The sequence below is a fragment of the Thermobia domestica genome, chromosome 2 (assembly GCF_964235325.1).
Source record: "Thermobia domestica chromosome 2, izTheDome1.hap1.1, whole genome shotgun sequence".
NCBI lineage: Eukaryota > Metazoa > Arthropoda > Insecta > Zygentoma > Lepismatidae > Thermobia > Thermobia domestica.
The window spans coordinates 354,855,497-354,881,994 of NC_137455.1; the positions used below are offsets into that span (position 1 = coordinate 354,855,497).

General features: G+C 37.4%; 1 protein-coding gene across 4 annotated transcripts in view; it reads left to right on the plus strand.

The window, feature by feature from the left end:
* The window catches only part of LOC145678793 (serine/threonine-protein kinase Nek8-like), a 127,550-nt gene that overhangs the window by 49,224 nt on the left and 51,828 nt on the right, over positions 1–26,498 (plus strand). For all 4 annotated transcript variants that reach the window (XM_081749304.1, XM_081749305.1, XM_081749307.1 and 1 more), the window contains one exon: positions 843–960. In XM_081749304.1, coding sequence (XP_081605430.1) covers positions 843–960 — 118 coding nt within the window. The remainder of the gene's footprint in view (positions 1–842; positions 961–26,498) is intronic.

Genomic DNA, 26,498 nt, shown 5'->3' on the forward strand with positions numbered 1-26,498 from the left:
AGAGAATAGCAAGGTAGGCCTACACATTTTGATTTTTATTTAACATCCTCTGTCCATCTTCTATTGAAAACTTATTATTATGATGCCAAATAAAGCCATGTGTCACCCTAAAGTAGAGGTCTGCACGGACCGGAATTTTTAGCCCGGGCCCGGCTCAACCCGTGAAATTATAATGTGAGGCCCGACTCGAGTCCGACATATGTTTTAGCATTTAGGCCAGAGCCCGTGTAATAATCAAATGAACCCGAAATGAGCCCGAATTACCGAAACTTAATAATTAAGGCAAAATTATATTTTTATTTACAGCAATTAGAAGTCTAATTTTGCATTTCTGGTTTGAAATTTCTCCAGAAAAAATGGTCGAGTAAATATCATTGTACAGTATATTTACAAAGTTAGGCCCGAAAAGGATCGAGAAATATGGTTGTATATTTAAAAATTTACGGCCCGAGCCCGGCCCGTGCCAAAAGTGATATATGATTTATAGGCCCGAGTGCGGCCCGCAGGCCGGGTCGGCTTAAGCTCCCTGCCTTGGCCCGAGCCCGTGCAGACCCTGAAGGTCAATATTTTACTGCGCTTAACCTAGTAAATAATCAGTTTAAAATCGTGGTTACACAAATCTTCTGTACTGTTTTATGTTTCACAATATTAGATCTTATATACAACAACCAATTACACACCTAATAAGGTATTAACAAATTTCAAAAATAATAGGAAGTTAATTACAAACTTAAATATCTGTAACAGTAAACCCTGCCTCTCAAATATTTTTAATTTAATTTTATTTTATGAGACCGTATTTTCACAATATTTAAACATTTTTTATTGTTTGTTTGCTGTAGAACTCCTGGTATTTACTTGGGGTGAGGGCAAGAAAGGTCAATTAGGTCATGGTCAACCCGAGGCATGGCGAAGTATTCCGGAGTGTGTGGATAATCTTAAAGGAAAGTCGATCACCAAGTAAGTTTACCAAGAATATAAACATTTCTATAAAGTACACGTAATTATTTAATGCAATAAGTTTTTTCTGAATATATCTCAAAAAAATTAAAAAGCACAACATGTATTTGGATTAAGGCTGTAGAACATAGATAAAAATGTTGAATTTACTCAATAATAATAACTATATCGTTATAAAGATACCCTAAACTTAATCATTTTTGCTGTGAGACAAAAATTTACATTAGATATTTGCCGTGGGTATCCCTGGCAATTGTTGATTCAAGTGACTGCCAGTGGATAGGTTATTTGTATAGACACAAGCAATAACACAGAAGTTTGCTCTTTACTTGTTTTAAAATCAAAAATCTAAAATATGATTAAACAAATACAGAGGTTGACTCATTTATATTGAGTCGAATTTGAATGTCCCACTTACCCACTTACCTAGGAAATTAGTGTTTCTACCATCGGTTATGTTCGATCTTACTGACTATTGCCCGACAGCTGAGTTTCAACTACAGTAGACTGCATTGAAGCTGGATCATGGGTATTGCATCCCACTTCTCTTTACAGGCTCTCCACAGGCCGGAGACGGTACGAGTTCGACGATGGGAAGACACCGCAGTCCGGAAGAATAATAGTCCATTGGGTTGGCATCTGAACACTTGACAGGAATGTCAGGGAAGGGAATTGCCAAAATTCCACTTTCCTATTCCATACTGGGTTAGAATTCCAGTGATGTTTTTGCCGTGTAGCTGGATGCCTTGCCTTGGTATAGTTCAATCTGGTTCACGTCTTGTCCGTACAGTGCTTGGATTTGGTGCTAGTGCATTTCAGTCAGGATATGAGTCTGGTAGTACACAGCATTAATTTTCATGTTTCGCTCCACCTTTCGGAGACGCTCCACCCGGCCACAATCATGAATTCTTTTGGGAAATCCTCTGGACCCTGGCGGAAGAACGAGCTTCGAACCTTGGCGCCAACAGTTTTGTATGTAATGGTCCGACCATTACTGCAGTCTGTGAGGTAAATCCACGCATCAGCGGTAACAACACCGATCATTCGCGACATGACATTCACACAGTCTTTTGAGTTCCTTTTTCGTTCGGCCATATGACACGGTTTCAGGGCGTGGACATTGCTCGTGGCAACACTGTTCTCACATCAGAGGGCTGTGTCTGAGCACTACAAGAGTTCCGTAGCTGATAAAGCAATGTGAGGCGATGAAGTGTGGGAGTAATAATGACTGTGTTATTGAGCTGTAGTGCCATAAACTAGAGAATGAGTAAACGCTATAACAATATGTTTCGGAAATACGAACGTGCGTGGGACAAGATTGAGATGGCACTTGGGCGCAGTGAAGAACAATGTTTTCAGAGACTTCGTGACGACCTTTCCCCAAAATGAAGTAATCACCTGGTGGGAAGCACTATGACACAAGAAAAGCCATTATTCGTGCCATATGGCAGTCCCTTCGGGGACATTGACAAAGGTTGACGCGCTGACAGTATACGGCGCCTTCCGCACATGTGATCCTAGGTGATAGAAATGGGAGATGATTACATTGAAGGAATGTAACAGGTGTTCTTCGGTGCATAAAGCTAGGTAAAATTATAACAACGTTGCCATTACATTTTATCCAGCTCCTTGTAGCTTCAAAAGTAAATAAAAAAAATTATCTCAGCGTACAAAAGTGATATTACCGTCTCTGCACCCCTTCAACAAAAATATCTATCACAACAAAGGATCATGAAAATAGAATAGTCTAACGTTTACGTCATTACTTTTGAGTAGTACGATTTTTTCATAAAGAAGTGTAGAATATTGACCGACAAGCGTAAATAAATTACATCAAACCATTAAACTGAGTCAAGATCAGGACCGGATTAGGCCCGGGGCTAGAAAAAATATGTGCCTCCTGCTGACTTCACATAATACATTTCTGTGACACTACAGTGGGGAAGTTAAGGGAATATGTTTCATATTTTTGCTCATATTTTATTTTATGATGATGAATGTATTTTTATGATTCCTTTTAGAGAGCCAGTTGAGATTTTGATTAGAGTAGAGGCGCCTGTTTATCTGGAGCCCGGGGCTACAACCCACCTAAGCCCCCCTTTAATCCGGCCCTGGTCAAGATGCTAATAGATATAGACAGCAGTAAGAAAACAAAATATATTAAATTGTGTATTTTATTCTATCGATGGGTTTCTTGATGAAGAACACGAACGAAAGTTCTAAAACAACTATCAGAATTATTAGTTTGTTTTATTTTGTCATCTGTGTAAATAGTACCAGGGCCGTACCCAAGGGGGGGGGGGCAAGGGGGCCATGGCCCCCCCTCATCAGCTAATGATGTATTCTAAACGAGTAAAAAATTAAACGAAAAATGAAATAAGTTCTTCATTGATACTTTATTCGGTGGAAGTTTCTAATAAAAACATAAATGAATGGGTCCGGTTTATTTTTTCTCTTTCTTATTTTTCTTGACGAATTCGCTTTACACAAGTTAGATAAAAACATTGTGTTGCTAACAGTTTTTTTTTTTTTTAACATTTGGATTTAACCAAACATTCTGGTCAGTGTTCCAATATTCGTGCTACCTTTTCTTTTTTTTTAAAAAAAAAAAAAGCACGAAAGCATTTTATATGAAAGCAAACAAAACAAAATGGTATTAACGCTGAATGTTCTAATTATAAACCAAATACTACTTGTTTGCCCTCTTTTTCTTGCAATATATTCGCCACAGAGCTACACCGATGAATCGCATAAGAAATTAACAGATTCTATTTTTCTCTCTACCTGTCTTAGGCTAATAGAAGGCGTTCCTAATTTCCCGAAAGTCTTTTCTTTTGAAATTTTAATTCCTTTATATTTTATTTTATAGGTATTTATGGACATTACCGGCATCTACGGCCTTAAGCCTGCAGGCCAGTAGTCAGGATTATTTCATTGGGAGGGTACATCCTTTTAATGGGAGGGCCTACTAAAACCTTATATATATTAAAACATGTTAAACAATTTATGTTGATTTGTCACTTGGGGTGCCCGGCCCCCGTGGGAGCCCCATAGCTACGGACCTATACGCATGAGGGATGACATCCCTCGCCATGCCCACTATTATGGGAAGGGGGAAGGATGAAGGTAATGGCGAAGTAAAGAAGTGGCCTGGGATCCAACCCTGACATTTGCTTGGGGTGAGTGACGTAAAAACAGAAAAAAAAATCTCAATTGGAATTTCTGGCCAGAAAAAGTTGTTACACATTTTCGACCGAGTGGATCCCTCGGAAATGGTACCTGGGACCGCTCGCACCAAACGCGAGAGCTTATGGCAGCAGGCTGACAAACTATAATCGAAATCTAAAAGCATCCCGACTGTTTGCTAGAACAATTATCATATTTTTTGTACTCTTTCTTCGCTAAAAAATCAATTCTGATTGTATACATGTACTGCACGTTATTATACATTACTCTGTTAATTTAAACATTTGTGATTATAGAATAATAATAATTATTATTTTTGAACATTAAAAGTCACGACACTTAATAGCAGATCTACTGTTAAACACAAAAGAAATTAGAAGGAGCCCGGAAACGTCATTCATTTCTTGATTTCTGAAAATTAAATATCAACAATGGACTTTAATGTATAAATCCATGTTCTGGGGAGTAACGTTTGAAGATTAGGGAATTCTGTGATTCTGACATCTAAATACCTAGATTTCGCGCTCGGAGAATTTAATAACTTTTATTTAGTTTTATTTATTTTTAACAGACTGGTACGGGAAGTGTGGTGGTGATTTTGAGCTTCGTACTTCGGTATTGGAGTGGCTTTTGAACTGCACAATAGAGCGGAACGTTCGTCGATGGCTCAATATATGCGACAAAGCTAGCTTGGGAGGTAGCAATAAATCAAGGAACAAACATGGTGCAGTCTTAAGGTCACTGACCCTGTCATTTTTCGCGCTCCGAGGGTGTCTTTCCTTCATCTCTTTTGTGAGAATGAGAAAAAAGAACTGTACCCACCAGTGCTATGTTGGAAAGCTAGCGGAGTGCGTGTGTATCTGTGTGTGTTCGTGTCCTTCAGTGCTGAATACGCGTGTTCATCTCTTTCAGGGAGAAGAGTGGTATTTTTTTTTTTTTTTAATTAGTGAAGTGTACTCTGAATTTGTTTTCGGGTTAGTGAAATGAAGCGGAAAGAGGATATACGCAACTTTTTTGTCAAAAAAAGTAAAGAAGCCCCTGAAGATACAACGATTCCTCAACATGAAGTAGCAGAGTCCTCTGTTCATCGCGTAAGTACAACTTCTGCAGAAACCAGCAGTGCATCGACAAACTTTCCCTCTCCGCCTTCATCTGATTCAAATGATATTGGGAACTTCGTTGGCATAAAATTGGATAATTTAGAAAAGGTAAACTTGTTAAAAAATCTTTGGAAACCAGATAAACTATATAATTTTCCCTGTGAAGAAGCACAAGGCCGTAAGCGTTTTTTCCAGAGAAGATGGCTGGAAGACTTTAGTTAATTGGCCTACTCCCACAAAGAAAGAGGTATGTTCTGTGCGATTTGTGTTCTGTTTACGGAAAAGAAGGAGGCAGGTCACCAGAGTCTAAGTGCATTCGTGACGAAACCTTTTTATAATTTAAAGAAAGCAATAGAGTCCTTCAAACAGCATGAAAGTAACAAATACCATAGATATGCAGCAGCGAATAGGGTGACAGTATGTAATTTAATTGAGGGGAAAATAGTCAGCATCGATCAACAAATTGACAGCCAGAAAAAAATAGAAGTACAAGAAAACAGGAAAAAGCTCGTACCCATCGTGGAAACTATTCGTTTGTGTGGTCAACAGAACCTACCCCTGCGAGGAACACAGGACTGGGGTCGGATTGAGTTGTCAACTCCAAAACATAATGATGGCAACTTCAGGAGTCTTCTGCGATACCGCGTCAAATCTGGAGACACAGTGCTTGAAGAACATTTAAAAAATAGTCCGAAAAACGGCATGTACACTAGTGCTAAAGTGCAAAATGCTTTAATAGATTCGTTTAGACATTTAATACAGTCTAAAATCGTGGACAAAGTAAAACAAAGCAAATATTTCAGTATTCTCGCTGATGAAACAACGGATGTTTCTCAAACAGAACAATTCTCTCTGTGTGTGCGATATGTGGATCTCGATGAGTGTGTGCTTAAAGAAGACTTCCTGTGTTTTGTGCCTGTATATGATGTGACCGGAAAGGGCTTATCAACAGTCATAGAAGACAATGTAAATAGTATCGGCTTGGACATGAACAATTTAAGAGGACAAGGCTACGACGGCGCCGGAGCCATGAGTGGGGAGTTTAGAGGAGTTCAGGCACTAATCAAGAAACGTTATCCTAAGGCCTTCTACACACATTGTATGTCCCATTGCCTTAATCTGTGCCTTTCTGATGCTTCGAAGGTGCAAAATATTCGTAATGCAATGGGGGTTATATCTGAATGCTGTACATTTATTCGTGCAAGTGCAAAACGAACAAGAATTCTGGAAGATAAAATTAAAGAGCTTCTGCCGAACTGTGACAAAAGTAGGCTACAAAAAGTTTGTGAAACTCGATGGTGCGAGAGGCATGAAGCTGTGCTACTCTTTAAAGAAATGTTAAAGCATATTATTGCTGCTCTTGAAGAAATGAAAAGTAGCCCAGGGGTAGACGAAGCATCATTGAAGGCTTCATTACTTTTGCACAGCATCTATAGCACACCATTTTTAGTGTCTTTGCTTGTGTTGTGTAAGTTACTGAGTGTAACATTCACACTCTCAAAACGGCTGCAGAAGAATGACATTGATCTAGTGAATGCTTTCGCTGAGATCAATCTTATCAAAAAATCTTTGCAAGCTATAAGAGAAAAGTCCACATCAGAATTTCAAAATATATTTGAAAATCTTACAGACCTTGCATCCGAACTAGAACTTGAAATATCTATGCCACGAGCGAACAAATTTCAAAACAACCGGCCGAACATTTCCACTTCGAACCCAGAAACTTACTACCGCGCTTCAATTTTTATTCCGTTCGTTGACGATCTAATTTCTTCACTGGAAGAGCGATTCCTACATCATGGGGAAACCATTTCGTCACTGCAGTTTTTCATCCCTCGGTTCTGTGATGTTCCATTTGAAAAAGTCAGAGACTGTATTGACGTTTACAAAGATGATCTTGATAATCCATTTGAAGATTTAGTGAAGGCGGAGTGGGATTTATGGAGATTGAAGTGGAGAGAGAGTGCAGACCGCCCAGCAACAGCCATTGCCGGATTAGCAGCTTGTTCTCCATCACAGTTTCCAAACATTTTTACAATGCTTCACATCCTAGCTGTCTTACCAGTGAGCACAGCAACAGTGGAGAGGAGCTTCTCTACTTTGAGACTCCTGAAAACGTATTTAAGAAATACAACAAGCGAGGATAGACTCACTGGTTTAGCGCTCCTGTATATACACCGCCACGTAAACGTAACAAACGATGAAGTAATCACCTTCTTTGCTCAGTCACATTCTCGGCGTCTTCAGCTGACTTTATAGGTGAGTAGGACCTTCGTTTATTTTATTACATTTCTGTATGTTTTTATATGTTATTTCAGCCTTGTGTTTATGTTGTATGAAGTTGAACCTAGATTTGGGATCCGTTTGAACCTAGATTTGGGATCCGAACATTTTTCGTTTAATTTACTCATGTTCATACCCCCACCCCCATATGCCACTAACGGAATAGTATTTATGGGTTCACACAAACTAATGTCCCAATGACACGCTTAGTTTCATCTATTTAACTTATTGCATAAAGTGTAGGTATGTTTTTTTAAAGTATTCTGAGTGTGATGCTGGCCCCCCCTCAAAAAATCCTGGGTACGGCCCTGTTTTTGGGGCATGTAACGCGTCACATTTTAAGAGAAAGTAAAGTAACTAGTAACGCGTTACATTTTTACAAGTAACTTACCCAACACTGCTTCATAATCAATTTAGCTGTTTTAGAAATACTTTATATTAGTTTGTTATTATTATACGTATACTTTTTAGATTTCTTAAAAATAAATATTATCTTGTTCTGGAAACGTCAGACACTATGTCATGCTCAGATACTATTTCACGAATGCTCAGATACTATACTGAGAAAAATCCGTTCTCCGGACAGTGGTATATCACGTTCGCTGCCAAATGCCACATATATGTGCGAGGTAGCTTATTTTCATAGACCACCATTAAACAACAAAGATCTTTGCATTGCGCCAGCCAAAAACCAAGCGTCATACATTTGTGCCAAACATCCCAATAGACCACTTGCAGTGTTTCAGACCTTTCACATATACCGAAGAGAAGTAAATTGACAAAGAAATCAGTAAGGTCGGAGGCACATACTGTATATATGCCGTAGGTCTATTTTAATGTAACTGAACGGCACATATATGTGCCACTGGCTTTTAGGGTTACCAGATCGTGAAAGTGAAAAAAGAGTACACTTAGCAATGACTTGAAAAAAAAAAAAAAAACAATATAAATGAATAAAGTGTAACTGAAATTTCACTGTAATAATAATAATAATAATAATAATAATAATAGATAAATATTATACAAGTTTCCCATAATTTATTAATAAAAATAATTGTAATAATGAGTTTGATAACCAACAAATGTTCAACATTCTTTCCACTAAAATACAGTAAAACCACGATTATTCGCGGAATTGGGTGGCAAACGATTACCCGAAAAGAGACTAAAAATAAGGTTCAACACGAAAAAAAAATATTTCAGCATAAAAACCATTTTCCATTGTACAAAAAACATAATAAAACTTTTAATATACTGTACACTACAACAGAAACCTTTGCTCTACGTCTAAATCACTAAAATAAAGAACAATAAACAAAGGACAATACTATTCTGTAAAAAAAAAAAAAAAAAAAAAAAAAAAAGCTTTCAGTTACGTCTTTTTAAAACAAATCAGTCACTCAACTTCGCTTCTTGCTTTTGAAACGCCTTTTCGCAGCACTTGCGGATAATCGCGGTTTTACTGTAACATTTTTAAAACATTGCAACTTTCAATTGACTGTGAAAATTACTATATCAACATTAAAAGGAAGGAAATGCAATCCTAACTAAAATAACTGCGATTGTCTACAATATTTTAACCACATGCTTAAAACAAAGTTTTACCCTACAAATTAGTTGTACTTCGATGAATTTCTGACGTAGGTCTCTGTCCTTCAAGCAAAGTTCATAGAATTGGACGCAACTAAAGTCTTTGAAGTTGTACTGAGTCAACAATAGGTTTTTAACTGAATCCACTGGCATTCTATTTCTTTCTTGAGTCCACTGTGATTTCATTAAACTGAAAATCCTTTCCACGTTGGCATTGTGAGTAGGTATTGCATAGAAAAACTGACATATCTTCAAAGTTAAGAATAAACCGATACTTTATTAACACTGAAATAGGTCACCCACTTCTTATTAGACAATGCTTCATTGAACTCTTTATCATTTTCCTTTTCCACCGGAAAAAAAAATAAATTCGAAAGTTGATCAAACAAAGCGACTCCTCGATACTAATGCCTTTATCCATCATAAATTCTACACTTTTCTCGATATCTGTCCACTGGAATTTTATGGAGCTCCATCTATTGGAAAATGTGAAACTGATCAAAATTTTCAGTCCATTTCTTCAGATACTCCAAACAGCTGTCATATACATACAATAATATATTTTTTAAAACTAAACACTGATGCTCACTTTCCTGGCTCTTTTTAATCACTTCCTTAACTTTTAGTGGCAAGAATTCTGCTTCTTTTCTTTCTGTTATTGTCCTTTCCACGGAAGTGAGAATGGATATGATTTCCACAAGTGAGATATTCTCATTTTCCATTGCCTGAATTTTATTATGAAACACAAACATCACTGAATGAAGAAACCAGAGGTAACATTCATTTAAAGAGTTTTCAAAAAACTGTTTTAGGGTAACAGGAGGATGTTCTAGGGAGAGGAAATATGATTTCAGGGCTGGGAATATCTCGAGTATTCTATTGATAGCAGGGAACAAGGAAAGACATCTATTTTTGGAGTAATAAAGAAGTTGTTTGTATTCAATGTCGACAAAAGATTAAAATTCCTTTAATCCTTCAGTTCGGACGATGTAAATTGAAAAATAGTTAAATATCTTCAACACAAGGCTTTCAATGTCAATTGCCCATCCATCCTCACCATGCTGTACACAGTTATTTAAGATATGAGCAGGGCAACTTATTCCTAAAATAATTTTATCAAGAGAAGTTTGAAGGTGATAAAAAACATTATTAGTCCCCTTCCTATTTAGATCACCAAAATTGCTATTGCAATTGTCCCCACTGAAAGCTATGCATTTATCAGACATTTTTGTGGTTTTTAATGCATTAGCCACAACTTTCGATACTGTGCCAGACTTTTCATCTGGAATTGATGTAACATCTAACAGTTTATGTGACATGCCTGTATTCGCATCAAAGTACTGAATCAAAATAGGACACATTTTGATTGTTCCGTGATAGGAAGTGTCATTTGAAACACCAATATATTTTATATTCTGAATGTTGGACTCATTTGCTATTATGTTCAAGGAATAAGGAGCCAAAACATTATTTACTATAGCTTCTGCTTTCGTTCTTGCTAAGGAAATGTGGGTGGGAACAATCACATGATTTGTAGCTTTGGTGATGAGCCACAGTGTGAAACGACAATGCAGCCTCTGCTGCCAATACTTTATTTTCTTCTGTAGTGTCTTGTTTTAAGAATAATTTGTCCACTGTTTTAGATGAATGAGCACTACGTATGCATTTTTTTGTGTTTTTCTGAAGATAAATGATGATTCAAGTCTGCGCGTCCTTTATTCGCTATTGATACGACGGAATTACACACTTCAGAAAACACTTCATAGTCACTTTTCGTCTTTTTAAACACGGAAATCTCCTTCTGTAAATCGTCATTAAATTTGCACTTCCGTAGTGACATTTTATCTACCACTTTGATTCATAATAATTGACACGAAAAAAATTCAAGTAATAATGCTCTTGCTGTTTAGTTTATCACAACATCAAGTCATCAACACACAGTCAGGAACTAATTGGCGAATTAAAAACGATTGTTCAACTGCTGTCCAGCGTTGCCACCCAAACAGCAGATCATTACATAGTAGGGGAGCTTAAGGCAAAAAAGGGCAAAACCCTGCACTTTGTGTTAAAAAGATTCCACTCGGATATGTTGTTCCCCTGATCCAACTAAGCAGGAATCGAAGTGGCCCCACTCCGACAGGTGGCCAGAATCCAATATGGCGGCTATCAAAGATGGCCGCCTCTGCGAATTCATAGTGTTGGTTTTAGAGGCATATATCTCCTTAACTAATTGACCAATCTTCACGATTCAAAAACTAAACGACGTAGAAGATAACAGGATCTAATAAATTAACAAAAGTTTTTACCTAACACTGAAATTAACACCTACAGAAATTATTTAATTTGGAACTTTACATTTCTTATGATGGAGTTTACTCATATTTTTTAAAATAACAAGTAAACGGCTGGGATTATCGAAAAAGATGTCGTATAACGTTTTAAAGAGTGTTAAATTATCTTTCGTATGGTGTATATTTCATTAAGATTGGTTAATAAACAACGAAGTTATGACAATTTAAAGATTCGTATTGAGTCGATTGATTTTCCCAAATGTCGAGCGAGAGTTCATTTACCGTAATAAAACATCAGGGATGGATGCTGCATTGTACGAAACAAATCATTCTCTTATGATGTATTCTTCATAAGTCCCATTTTCACCAGAGCACAAGACAGCCTGACCGAGTCCGGTTATATGAATCCAATATGGCGGCCATTAATTATCATCCATAAAGATAAGTCTTTTTCGAAATATTTATTGAAGTATCTAGATTTATAAACAAGTACGACAAAGTAATAACAAACATTTTTCTCTCCCCCATCCTTCTGCCCCACAGAGTAAGAATGGGAAGGAATGAACTCCAAATCATGTTTCGAAATACGTCAAAAGAATCGGATAGAACTGAGTGTTTAAAAAACTTGGAGTAATAACAACTGCACTATTCTCTAAGTATTTCCATTGAAGGTAACAATGGCGTAAATCCCGTGTAATGTTTCGGCGGGAATAGTTCGGAATCCCACAAAAAGGAAAAGTTTGAGGCGCCTCCACAATTCTTGTGTTACCAAGAAGTAGTCGATTCAAAATGAGCGATGTTTTAAAATTGTACAAAACACGGTTAATGACAATTATGAAGAAGCCTGAATCAGAAGAAATAGAAGTTCATAGTACAAGATTTCGTGAAAGGATTCTTCGTCACAGGCCAGAGCTAACAGCTCATCTGTCTGGCAGAGAATATGTTTTACCTTCAGAAGGATCTCGCATAATAAGTGAGCTGGAGAAAGACATTGATGAAGATGCTATGGCACTAAGTCGTGTTGTTAAGATGCTTCGAAAGGATATGGCAAACCACAAGAGTCATCTTGCAGGAAAATTTGAGAATCACTGCCACGAAGATTCTGTTCCTCCTTCACTAATAGCTGCTGTTAATATGTTACTTTATGATTCATCTGTCACCCCTGATAGCAACGCAGGTCAAGCAACTTCAAGTTTATCGCCTGATAGCAAGCCAACTTATATTTTATAACTTCTATCAGAAAGCAGGCGATATTGAAACAGAAGCAGCAAGGCATAAAGCAATCGCGAGCCACCTCTTCCTCTCTATGTTGGGCTGAGAGTGTATGCTAAAACTCGTAAAAAATCTCTCATAAATGAACTGCATTCACAAGGCAATTCGTCTACACGTGTACAGGAAATATCTTCAAGTCTTTCTCAGTGCTTGATAAATCAAAGTGACGAAATGGGTTTTAGTGTTGCCACGAGACGAGACATTTCTCGTGTCTCGTCTCGTCTCGTCTCGTAAACGAGACGAGACACGAGACGGGACAGAACCCTTTTAGACGAGACACGAGACGAGACAGACTACTTGTCCCGTCTCGAAAACGAGACGAGACACGAGACGAGACGGGACGTCTCGTGAAATGTCTCGTCTCGTCTCGTGTCTCGAAAATCAAAACGCTGGCGGAAATGGCCAAGATTGAAATTGCCAGTGGTCATATAGGTTGCAAAAGGAAAATCCCCTTTGTGAGAAAACATGTTGAAAAGCCTTCATAGAAAAGTGTCCTGTCTATTGAATGAAACAATCGTGATACATGAGCTTCCAGGAGTATCATCCTTAATAACTTGTCCCCAATTCCCCTTGCTGTAAACTGAGGAATTCTCTTGTTTTATTTCTGGCTGGAATGATGACACACAAAATCAAAGACAGGCAAGATTTTTACAAGGTCAAGAAACCGAACTACCACCACCATCTATTCAATTTGAAAACTGGGTAAGGTCTACACTCATTACAGGCTGTAGTTGAAAGTTCTGGCTGAGATGGTGTAAGATAACAGACCACACTTGTCTTTATTCTCTGGTGGCGGTATTCTTTTTGCTATATGAACCGAAAACGGCAATTGAAGTGTCATCTTGCAACTAAAATTTTGTCTTCTCTCTCTCTCTCTCTCTCTCTCTCTCACACACACACACACTCATACACATAAAACATACTTTTACCATTTTACCAATCGCTCGCTTATTATACAGCAGTCATGTTGTAAAATTCACCTCTTCGTTTGGAGGCGAAGGACAAAGAAAGCAAAGATATTATCGACAAACCCTTCAAATTGTTTGCTTTCAGCAAATTTATGATACTAACAATAACACTTTAGGTGAAGATGTTTTACAGGGGGACCTTCGTTTTGTTACGCGGAAATGTTTGATCTGACCAGAGTGCGAAATTGTCCTCTGCCTTCATGTTGAGAGGAGGGGAATACTTCCCTTTCCTAGTGAATAATAATCATTAGGACCTGAATTATCTTCAGAAATTGTTTCTTACATGCATATAAAATCTTCCGAACTTGATAAGTTTAAAGAACATTTGGTATAATATTAATGGAACTCCGTTGAAAGCAGAAAATATCATGAGAATGATCAAAATTCGAACATTGGAGAACATAATTAACAGAAAAGAAATAGGATACCCGAACCATATTTTTAAACCTGCTATAAAATGTATATCCTATATTTTTACTAATTCCTTACTCCCATGAAAGTATCCTGGGGAGGATATTCTCTCCAATTTTTTCAGACTGAAATCCTTTTATCCCGTACGATTTCGCCCCCTGACACAATACGAAAAAACAAATGCTGTTAAAATCCATACACATGACCCTTCCAGGACTCAACCCGGGGCCTTCAAGCCATGGTCTATCGCCGCAGACCGCTCGGCTTGGTATGAAGAGGTACGTTGTATGATTGCGAATAGATCACAACAATATAAGAAACTTTAATCCAAAATGGCGAACCAAAAATCAACTCTTTTTTTGCCACTAGCTAATCTGGGTGTACTGTCATGAGTTTGTTACAGAAACGGGGCAACCACCACATAGTAGCACACACCCCGCGGTTATGGGAACAGATTTGAACCATGGAGGTGAAGACTAGCCCCAAGGATTCTTTCGTCCGATGTGTCGTTCAGCTCCCATTACTATGGCACTTTAAGTAGAGCTTACTGTGCAGTAACATATAAAATTTCAATCAAATACTTTCCATTACTCAATAAAATTATTTGGTTACGAGCTATTTTTTTTTAATGCAACAAATCTAAACATGCTAAAATGGAAAGTAGTTTTTGGATTGTTATGGGTTAACACTGTGAAACCTTAAGGCTGGAATATATGAAATCAAAGTGTACACACATATCTATCTCTCTATTTATCTATATATCTTTCCATCTCTCTCTCTCTCTCTCTCTCTATATATATATATATATATATATATATATATATATATATATATATATATATATATATATATATATATATATATATATATATAAAGCAAGTGGGCTGATAGTATACGACAGTGTTGGGGATAGTGTCACCTTTACATCGAACTTTCCTTGTCGTGTAAACATTATCTGACATTAGTGTCTTCATCTTCGACGTACCTATGAGCAATTTACTGTATATTCGTGTATTGAAACTGGTGAAACAAATTTCAATGTTTCAGAATGGTAAAAAAAAAAAAAAAAAAAAAAAAAAAGCCAGGGTCGAGTTGCCTCAGACAACTAACAGTAGAGATATATTATCTCGTAAACTATATGTCCTTGCCTTGTGAGCTTATTTGAATTTATTTTTAAGACCTTTAGGCAACTTTGGCCGAATGGATGATGATGGGGAAATTAGTGGAATGAAGAAAGTGGTAGAATACTAGGCAACTTCGAGAAAACACACACATTCGAAAAATGAAATGAAATGAAATGAAATCTTTGAGTTTTACGTCCCACGGTTATGCCGATTAGGCTAAAGGAGACAATGATGATGAGTAATGAATGAAATGGTGGAATGAAGAAAGTGGGAAGAAACGGGAGAACCCCGAGAAGACCCACGCACACGGTGTTTGTCCACCACAAAGTTGACTTGGCGGGGCTGGGATCGAACCCGAGACCCCAAGCACCAGAGGTGAACGCTCTACCACTGAGCCACCGCGGTCCCCACACACATTCAATGTTTGTCCATCACAAAGCTGACATGGCACTAACCGAGATCGAACCGACTACCACATACACTAGAGGTAAAGGCTTCACGGTGTAGCTACCGTGACATTTCTTGTCTTGTGTGGTCTGGGTAATACTTGTAACTTAGTTGTATCTTGATTAGCATAGTGCAGTCTGCTACATTTTACTTTCGTTCCCATGGTATGCTGCTATATTTTTTACGAGACAAGACGAGACAAAACGAGACAAACGAGACGAGACGAGACGGGACGGGACAGAGCCTCTCGAGACGAGACACGAGACGGGACGAGCACATTTTTTCGAGACGAGACACGAGACGGGACATGCTTTGCACGAGACGAGACGAGACAGCCTGAAGTCTCGTCTCGTCTCGTCTCGTGGCAACACTAATGGGTTTGTCCTTCCAATCTTCGTCGATGTATTTTAATCGTTGCAGCATTAGATAATATTGACTACAATCCTTCTAGCACAACATCAAAGGATTCTTTTCATGGTACGAGCATTTCTATTTTTCAGCATCCTTCTAAATATAACCCTGGCATTCGACGTGACCATGTCTCACTGGATAAGTGAATATAAAAATGAGAACTGCTCCTGCTCTTCCCGATAATTATGCCCTAGTACAGAGATGCAAATAAGCAACAAAATTTTACTCACCCAAGAAAAAAGCTACTAGCCTACATCCCACAATAGAAATCATTTACTTACCTTGGTTATGATACATACTCGCCCGCACCGATGAACCACTCGCCCCGGGCGAGTGAGCGAGTGGTTATTTGCATCCCTGCTCTAGTACCTCCTGCTTATATCACTAATAAGGAACCAGTTTTACCTCAACAGAATCCGCAGTTTGTAGAGAAAGTTCTTCCGCGAAATGGATTTTTCACAGAAGAAAAAACTGGGAGTGTTGGTTTGAGGCATGCTTGGAAAATGACACTATTTGCACTTGGTCTGTACACCATGCCTCGAAAACTGAAACTCTGCAAATGTCAAGTATATGCTGCCTGCTTCCGTTGCTTAAGGAAGACTAAATCTGTTGCCATGATACGGCACGAAATGAATGTTCTACGAGAACTTAAAGAGAAAGTCAACAAAGGACAATTTTCGGTTCTTGTAATGGATCAACCACTATTTGCCTTGAGGAAACGAATTCAATGGAATTGGCCAGAGTTATATGGCGAATATCATCAAATTCTGATGTTGGGAGGATTGCACATCGAACAAGTTTTCCTGCATCTTATAGGCAAATGGTTAGATGGAAGTGGTTGGGTAGAAATTTTATACAAGTCAGATGTAGCAACACCAGGAACCACTGACAGTATATTGAAAGTAACTCACATTACCAAAGCTCGTTTTGCTCATCAGATTACTCTGACAGTTTTACTTCATTTGCTGCGTGATGCATATCAGAATTCTTCATCAGGGCAATCTTTAAATGACTGGTATACTGAAGAGGAATCTTCGTGTCCAACATTTAAGTTTTGGATAATATATTTCCGTCTCGTGATTTTACTCTTAATTTACATCAGAGCCATACGTCAAGGAAATTTTAAGCTCTACATTGAAACACTAAAACTAATGGCAGAATTGTTTTTCGCAATGGACCACCTCAACTATGTTCGTTGGCTTCCCGTTCGCATTTTTGATTTGAAGAAGTTGGAAGAAACACATCCTGAGATTATGCTTTTGAAATGGTTTACTTTGTGATAAGAAAGACATCAAAATATTTCTCTGCAATAGCTATAGATCGGCTCACGAACAGAATAACAAAATTATAAAAGGAGATGGCGGAGCGATTGGTCTCTTACACGACGTCAATGCTCTTGTCAAATGGATGACAGCGGGACCAGAAATTAGTAGACTAATAATGAATTCAAAATATCATATAATGAATATGATCCTGATAATAAGCACCATGAAGATTACTCGTCGATGCAAGAAAGATTTAAATCGTCCGTTGAAAAGATGAAAGACGTTTTCGTCGAATTGGGGAATCCATTTGAAGAAAATAGTGGACTTGTTAATGTTGCTTCCAGAATCATCTATAGCGGTGATATAATTGAATCCCTATATTCAACAGAAGAAAAAGGGTCTAATATGTACAAGGAATTTGTGCAAGAAAGATTAGTAGAATGTACCAAGCCATTATTTTCGCCCATGAAAAAAAATCTTCTCTAGTGCTTCATTCTTCCCTTCAAAAGAATAAAACAAATAGAAATGAAATAAAATTACTTAAGATGGACATTGAGCTATTCTCTCGCTTATTACGCGTCAGTCAAACAAGACAACTTGACTCGGATGAATTTTTTCAGCACGAGAGTCAATCAATTCCACAGTCTCTCTGCCATAATTCACAATCTTCAAAAAAGTCCGACTTAGTTATGCTTCTAGAGAGTGAAGCCAACATCAAAGAAGAACACTTTCCTAATTCTTGTGATGTTTTGTTATTTGATGGAGCAATTTTGGATCACATTTTGCAACCAGTATCAGTAGAAACATTTTGTAATTATTTCCAGTGTAATTTCTTCAAATATGTTCAAAGAGAAGCAGACACATTCCATGCAAAGCAAGTGGATCTGATATGGGATAGATACTCTTCAAAGAGCATAAAATCTTCCACAAGAGAAAGCAGAAGTGTAGGAGTAAGGACAAACGTAACACCAACTACACCAATTCCTAGCAAGTGGAACGATTTCCTTCGTAATAATGCAAATAAAGAACTGTTCCTTTTTCTGGGAAAGTCTATGTGTGAAAAGGAAGGAAGTAACTTTGAGGTAGCAACCAGTAATGGATATAACATAGAAACTTCAAGAAATCTTCCAACATTTTCAAACTAATCATCAGGAAATCATTTAGAAGAAGCTGATAGTAGGATTATGTTACATTGCTTTGATGCAGCATTAAATGCACACAAGAAGATAGTTATCTGCACAGTAGACACAGATGTTGTAATACTTGCTGTATCGTTTTTCTACGACTTTGAGCGACACGGTTTAGAAGAATTATGGATATCTTTCGGCATCAAGAAACATCATTGATTTTTCCCAGTTCAGCATATTTCAAAAGCATTAGGAAAAAAAAAAAACAACTGCGTTACGAGGCCTCCACGCGTTTACAGGATGTGATACAATGTCATACTTTCTCGGATATGGAAAATTATAAGCATGGATAACACGGCTTTTGTATCCAGAGGTGACCACAGCTTTCCTAACTATTTCACACCCTGTAATCAACATAGGCAAAAATTGTTTTAATTCACTGCAACGATATGTTGTCCTATTATATTCAAAAACAAGTGAAAAATTTAATGAAGCCCGGCGAGAATTCTTTTTGGAAAAGGGCAGACCTCTTACTGCACTTTCTCCAACTTGTGATGCCTTGCTTCTTCACACCAAGCGTGCAGCATATCAAGTTGGACACATCTGGGGCCAGGCAATAAAGAAGATAGCACATATTCCTTCACCAGTAAACTGGGGATGGCCAGACAATGGAAGTGAACTTTTTCCAACATGGACTTCCATTCCAATTGTATACGAAGCATGTAGGAAACTCTTTTTGAAATGTGCCTGCAAGACATGTACCCCAAGATGTCGTTGTAGAAGTGCAAGCGTCCCGTGTTGCTTTTTTGTTCTATGTGTAGGGGAACATGTGGAAAGGTGATGGAAACTGAAAACGAAAATCTAGACCAATAGAACTTTCATGTAGTAGCACTCATTATTTTTGAAAATTCAGTTGATCCACAGTAAATTTATACCACGTTGGAAACGTACCAATAAATAGATAAACTTAAATGTATGATTCTTTATAGAATAGCTTGTACAAAAAGTAATATTAACTGTTTGTCGAAATCATAAAACTGTTTGTACACATAGAAAATCCAAAAGATTTATTGTGAATTTCAAATTATCGAACCAAGTGTTTGTGTTGTGTTTCTGTTCTTAAAATACGAAAGAAATTATTTACTTTCTAATTTATAACAATATATTGCTTTATGTAATTTCCTTATAATATTGTAAATGATATAAAGCCAATGTCTAAGGTTTAAAGACATGAATTTACTCCTTACTCTTCCTGTGCAGTTCTCTTTCAATTCAGAAGAAACAATAAAACTTTTCTATCGTGACGCTACGCACGTAATTTCTTAAGATATTCTTAAACTTGATTCATGTATAAAAGTGAATAGTAATAGAAGAGGTGATATTACTTTGTCCGTATTCGTTTACAAATCTAGATACTCGGGTCAATATTTCGAAAGAAACTAATTTTTATGAACCATAATTAATGGCCGCCATATTGGATTCATAACCGGGCTTGCCAGTAGGCCCGTAGCCAGCTCAAAAATCTAGGGGGGCATCCAGCCATATTATAGTTCATCACCATATTATAGTTTATTTGCAAGCCTACCGTGAAAATTTTAGGGGGCCAGCAAAAATTTAGGGGGGCCCGGCCCCCTAGACCCCCCTGGATACAGGTCTGTTGGTCAGGCTACTTTGTGCTTCTGGTGAAAGTGGGACTTATGAAGAATACATCATAAGAGAATGATTTGTTTCGTACAATGCAGCATCTATCACTGATGTTTTATTACGGTAAATGAACTCTCGCTCGACATTTGGGAAAATCAATCGACTCAATACGAATCTTTAAATTGTCATAACTTCATTGTTTATTAACCAATCTTAATGAAATATACACCAAACGAAAGATAATTTAACACTCTTTAAAACGTTATACGACATCTTTTTCGATAATCCCAACCGTTTACTTGTTATTTTTTAAAAAAATATGAGTAAACTCCATCATAAGAAATGTAAAGTTCCAAATTAAATAATTTCTGTAGGTGTTAATTTCAGTGTTAGGTAAAAACCTTTGTTAATTTATTAGATCCTGTTATCTTCTACGTCGTTTAGTTTTTGAATCGTGAAGATTGGACTATTAGTTAAGGAGATATATGCCTCTAAAACCAACACTATGAATTCGCAGAGGCGGCCATCTTTGATAGCCGCCATATTGGATTCTGGCCACCTGTCGGAGTGGGGCCACTTCGATTCCTGCTTAGTTGGATCAGGGGAACAACATATCCGAGTGGAATCTTTTTAACACAAAGTGCAGGATATTTCCCCTAAGCTCCCCTACTAACATCACTACGCTAACAAAATTATGATCTTTCATATATAATTATACCAAAATTAGACTCGCTTTCTTCATTATTATATTACACTTAACTAGCAGCGTTCACCCCGCTTCGCTGCGGTCACCCCGGAACGCAATAAACTTTGTTACTTAGATAATTTTTACTTTTTCGCTTTCAAGTGATATGATAAAAACCATAGAAGATTGCACTAATGTTAACATTATATCGCCTGTCATTTATGTTAACCCGCCTCGCTTCGCTGCGGTCACCCCAACCCGCCCCGCTTCGCTGCGGTCATCCCGGAACGCAATAAACTTTGTTACTTAGATAATTTTTACTTTTTCGCTTTCAAGTGATTTATAGCGCCTGTCATTTATGTTAACCCGCCGAGTCACAGGGTCATGCGGGTTGCATATAAGTACGTTTATTTTTATATGATGAACTAATAACAAAGGATTTGTACGTATGGACACCTGAATGGTCAATTATCTCAAGACACTGGTAATTGAAAATTAAAGTGATATGATAAAAACCATCTAGGGTCCAAATCCTAACAACCCCCCAAAAATGAAAGAAATCGGTTCAACCGTATTAGCGTGATGAGCGGACAAAGGATTTTTTCTACGTATGAACACCTGATTGGTCAATTATCTCAAGACACTGCTAATTGAAAATTAAAGTGATATGATAAAAACCATCTAGGGTCCAAATCCTAACAACCCCCCAAAAATGAAAGAAATCGGTTCAGCCGTATTAGCGTGATGAGCGGACAAAGGATTTTGTGCGTTCTCTTTTATATATATAGATAATAACTTCGTTTACGCGGATCTATTGAATTCAGAAAAATTTGAAGTTTTATTTGCTGTACACGACGTGTAGGAAGTATCAGTATGCGTGTTTCATAAGGAGTTCATTTCCGTGCAAAACTGGTGACAATCTTGAAACCGAGAAAATATTAGTGAAAATCAATTTTATCTTTTTGAGGATGCGGCTCACCCAAAGGAATTTGTTTGCACTCTAACTCGTTGCTTATACAGCTTTAACTAAAGAAATATGTATTTACATGATTTCAGATTTCCTCTTCAGCGATTATGTACGTTTCTGACATTGATATAAGATTATGAAATTCGAAATCAGACTCAACAATCGAGGAAGCTTAAAGATGCTATTTGTGTAGATGATATGAAATCGAACGATATATGCTCATTCACAGACATTTGCGTCCTTAAGGAAGGCCAAGAACCCGGCAGTTGTTTTTGTGCTTACTGAACGCCCCTTTTGATTTCTTACCCTCCGCTACAAAAACTGCAATTCTTACTCTCCGTGTGGGTGAGAGAGAGAGAGAGAGAGAGAGAGAGAGAGAGAGAGAGAGAGAGAGAGAGAGAGAGAGAAGGAGAGAAATAACATTTTGGTCTCAGCTAAAGTAAAGTATTATGGAGGACTACTCTATGCCAGATACTAAGACAGTTAAAAAAAATGAAAATGAAACGTACATAATTTACGTCCCACGCTTATGCCGGTTAGGCTAAAGGAGACGGTGATGATGAGTGATGAATGAAATGGTGGAATGAAGAAAGTGGGAAGAAACGGGAGAACCCCAAGAAAACCCACGCACACGGTGTTTGTCCACCACAAAGTTCATTTGGCGGCGGCTGGGATCGAACCCGAGACCCCAAGCACCAGAGGTGAACGCTTACCACTGAGCCACCGCGGCTACTAAGACAGTTCAAGTTATGCTAGGTTTCTCATAACTATGCTAGGATTGGCAATGCTGCTAATGTGACTGCAGGTGCATTACCTTTCTTATCAAGCACTCTATTCTTTCTTATCAAGCACTTTTTTAAGAATGGATCACTGCTTGACGTAACAGTGATTTTATCATATGAACGATTTTTCGTTCATTTATACTATGCTAGGATTATTATTTTTGTCACTACGAATCGTTTCTTGAGTTTAAAATTAGGCTCTATATCTAATAATGAACTGCAATATAACAAAATCCGTGAATACATAATTTGTACATATAGTAGGGCTATTTGTTTGTTAGCATGTTGAAATTCATATCAATTATTAGCCCACGTAAAAAGAGTACAAAAGAGTACTTCAGTGAAAAAAGAGAGAGTACAAAAGTGCACGCTTTGAAAAAGAGTACATGTACTCTTAAAAGAGTACGTCTGGTAACCCTAGGTGAAATACATAGTGGCACACATATCGTCGACAGCGTCACAAACTGTCGTATCTCAGTTTTCTAAACTTTTCAGGAGAGCGATGTTTAGGTTTTCACACAGCTTTGAACAGCCGTAACTCAAAATCTATTTTACCGAAAGGAGTGAAAATTTACCAAGTTATAATTTAAATCATAAGAAATCAGTGTAGAAAGTTTTATGGAATTTGCCTGTAAAGCCTTATGGAAAATTTGGCGGGAAAAAGATACGACAGTTTGTGACGATGGTAATCCTCTCTTGTATGAAAAATACGACGTTTATTTCTTATACTGAGAACTACATTAATAGATGAACAATCGGAATATATCGCACTTTTATTGAAAAACTTCGTGTTTATTACACAAAATAATTTAACAAACGCTTCCCGAGATTCTTGAGGGTAAAACGAAATTCATGAGAACACACAAGAAACACAACATTAAGAGCGTACTAACCATGACATAAAATAATGCTATCAAGTTGTCATTGCCAGAATATAAAATCTTGCAAAGTAATTTGCAAATTGCATGCTTTGATATTGCACTTGACAAGGATGGCTAATGTGGTAAGTTTCTGTAAAATTGAACATGTTCAGGGTTTCGAATGATTGGAGTTGGGCCCGGACACAATGATAACGAGTCCTCGTACTTCTCTGGAGATAATTTTTGACAAGTCTGCAAAGTAGGAACTTCTATCTGGTGGATTCAATCTGCGTTCTTTTCAGGGAAATAGTTCTGTAAGTGTCCTCAAAATGACTTGTCTTAAACTGAATGCAGTTTGGATAGTCTTTGTTCACTTTCACTTCGCGCATTTCCATCCAATTGATTGGATCTCCATTTTCGTCACGTTTAACTGACAGAATACAAAGATATCGGGACAGAGATCTAGTCTCGTACATCGCTTCTGTCAACGCAATCAACGGTATATGGGTTCTTTTTCCTTGCCAGTTTAACAATCGGTTCAAGTTGCGAGGGTTAAAAATTACTGCCACAGTGCTTAATAAGTGTGCTTATAGCATTGTGGACTGAATCTCCCTCATTATGTCCATGCCGAGATTCAAAGAATCGGAGAGAAATTTCTCTGATGTTCTTACGTGTTTGCACCACATACCCCATCATAGCAACCAACCTGAACACCTACTAGGTCCACCCTGTATTTCTCTAACTCACTCGTTACGGATTTTAACGTGCCTGCCCTATAAAGACTTCTAATATTCCATGTTCCAAATCTCATGTCCATTTTCTTTTGCTGAGGTCGTGCCAAGCTATCAGTCCTGGTCCGAGGCTTCTCTGAATGTTTCTGAAAAAGCGTCTTTTTTATTTATTTTTTTTTTTACTGGATGAGGTTGTTAGCCTCATCCAAACCCCCAAGCTGGAGGGCCACTCCTTGTCTGTCCTTGTCTGCTTATTCAGTATATTCGCAGCTAACCTCTATATCTAAGGCCTTCTCCTCGATCCGCAACCTGATGACGCCCCATGCCGTGTAAATATATATGTATACAACCCCGCATTGATCAAGTATAACATTCTAGCTTATAACTTTATTTGCTTCGGCTGTTCCGAGCTTAAGATGTAAGTAAAAAGACATTAGGAACAAATTATAAAGAAACTAAGTCTACCTGATGGATAACAATAAGAAATTATATAAAAAGCAATGAGTTTATCAGTACGGAACTGTATACCTACTTTTGGGCCACTTTGTATATATAAACAAATTGCTTTGCATATAGGCGTATCTGTCCAGTTGCAAAAGATTTGTTGCTCACAAACTGTCGTAACTCAAGATACGACTGTTTTTGAAAATGGTCTATATGCTTCATCTTAAGATACGACATAATGACGTCATCACCACCGTCAAAACAACGCACATTACAGATGTGTCGTTTTGGGAAATTGTAGAAGTCAGTGTATACAACCACATAGTAAAATATTTCAATTTTCGATTTTTTTTTAGATACGATACTTTGTGACGCTGTCGACGATATGTGCCAGCAAAAGTATTTTTAAGCACATTTTTTTGTAATGTGGCAGCGAACGTGATATTGTACGTACATGGAGATTCCCAACTAGAACCAATGCTGGAAGTTATTTTCCCCTTCTTTTGATGCAAATGATATACCAAAATTTTCCTAGTAAATGTTTAGGAACGAAGAGTGACTTACTCCTGTGCATAAAGCCACTATTTTCGTTGGCATGGTATTGTGAATTTGGACACATTTCTTACTATTTTTTTTTTTGCACATTAAAAAAGTGATTAATAGCCGTTCCAGTTTATACGTACAATTTTTTTTTTTTTTTTTTTTTTTTTTTACAGAGAGTATATTCTAAAATTGAAGAAATTTATGTTGATTGTAAATGTAACATTTTATATGTTTGTGCCATCACAAGATTTGGCTTAAAGACAGTGTTGAATGGTGAATTAATTAAAGAACTCTTTTAATATTACACAGGAAGCCGGGATCTCTTATTAGGTACCCCTCATAAAAATGGGAGTGTAGCACCTTTGACCACATTTTTAAATATATTTTTTAATATTATATTTTTATGTATTCCAATAATTTGTATCGTAAATTAGACACTCCACAGGATATATTAAAATAACAACTGTATTTGTTTATGCTTTAATTAACCAGTATATAGCATTATAACTTTTAGTCCCGGGCTATTTGTAGCGTTTGCAAAGCAGTTTTTTTTTTTTTTTTTTTTTTACTCATGGATACGCTAGGAATACTCTGACCATGTATTTAAATGTAGATGGCTAATCACAAACGCGAAAGCAATAAAAACGCGGAGAAAACGTTAGCTCGAGCGCATTTGATGCGTTTCGGAACAATAGACCGCCTGCTGTTTAAGAGATGTCAAATGGAAGGGGAAAAAAGAAAGATGTGTTGCCAGGCAAGGGGATTTTAGCAAGAAACAGCTGCTTTGAAGATGCTTTGTGCAGAGTGCTTGAACTCTGCTATTATATACCTGGAGTAGGCAAAAAAGACTTGGAAACTCCGACTGGCTCACAGTATGATTTATAACTCTGGGGAATGTAAAGTTACCAAGTAGCCACCTTGGTTCCGTTCGCTCTAGGGGGCAACGCTTCGAAAACACATTCTGAAATAGCCACAGACTAAGGGTGTCATATTCGGGGTTTTTACCATAATATGGTTCTTAGGTAATTTCTTTATCTTGACATTCCTATCGATGAATTCCTGCTGATTCTTCTTAAATTCATTTGCAGCAATGTGCTGTAGTTTTATAATCCTCATATATTTCGGTTGTTTATCTAACAAAATCTTAACTCTTCCGAAAGAAGTCTTACGATGACACTTGATTTGATTGCGAATTTGGAAGTTTTGATTTTCATTCTTCTTCCGTATTCTTAATAAACTCAAAAGGTATATTATCTACCTTTTTGTTCTTCATTTCACTGTATGTTTTTGAACTTGTCCAATGAACCATCGTCGATTACTTTGTTTTCCATTTTCATGTCTAAAATGTACAGTTTATTCTTGCTGATATCTGGCTCCTCAATGTATTCTTTCCATCTTCCCTCAAAC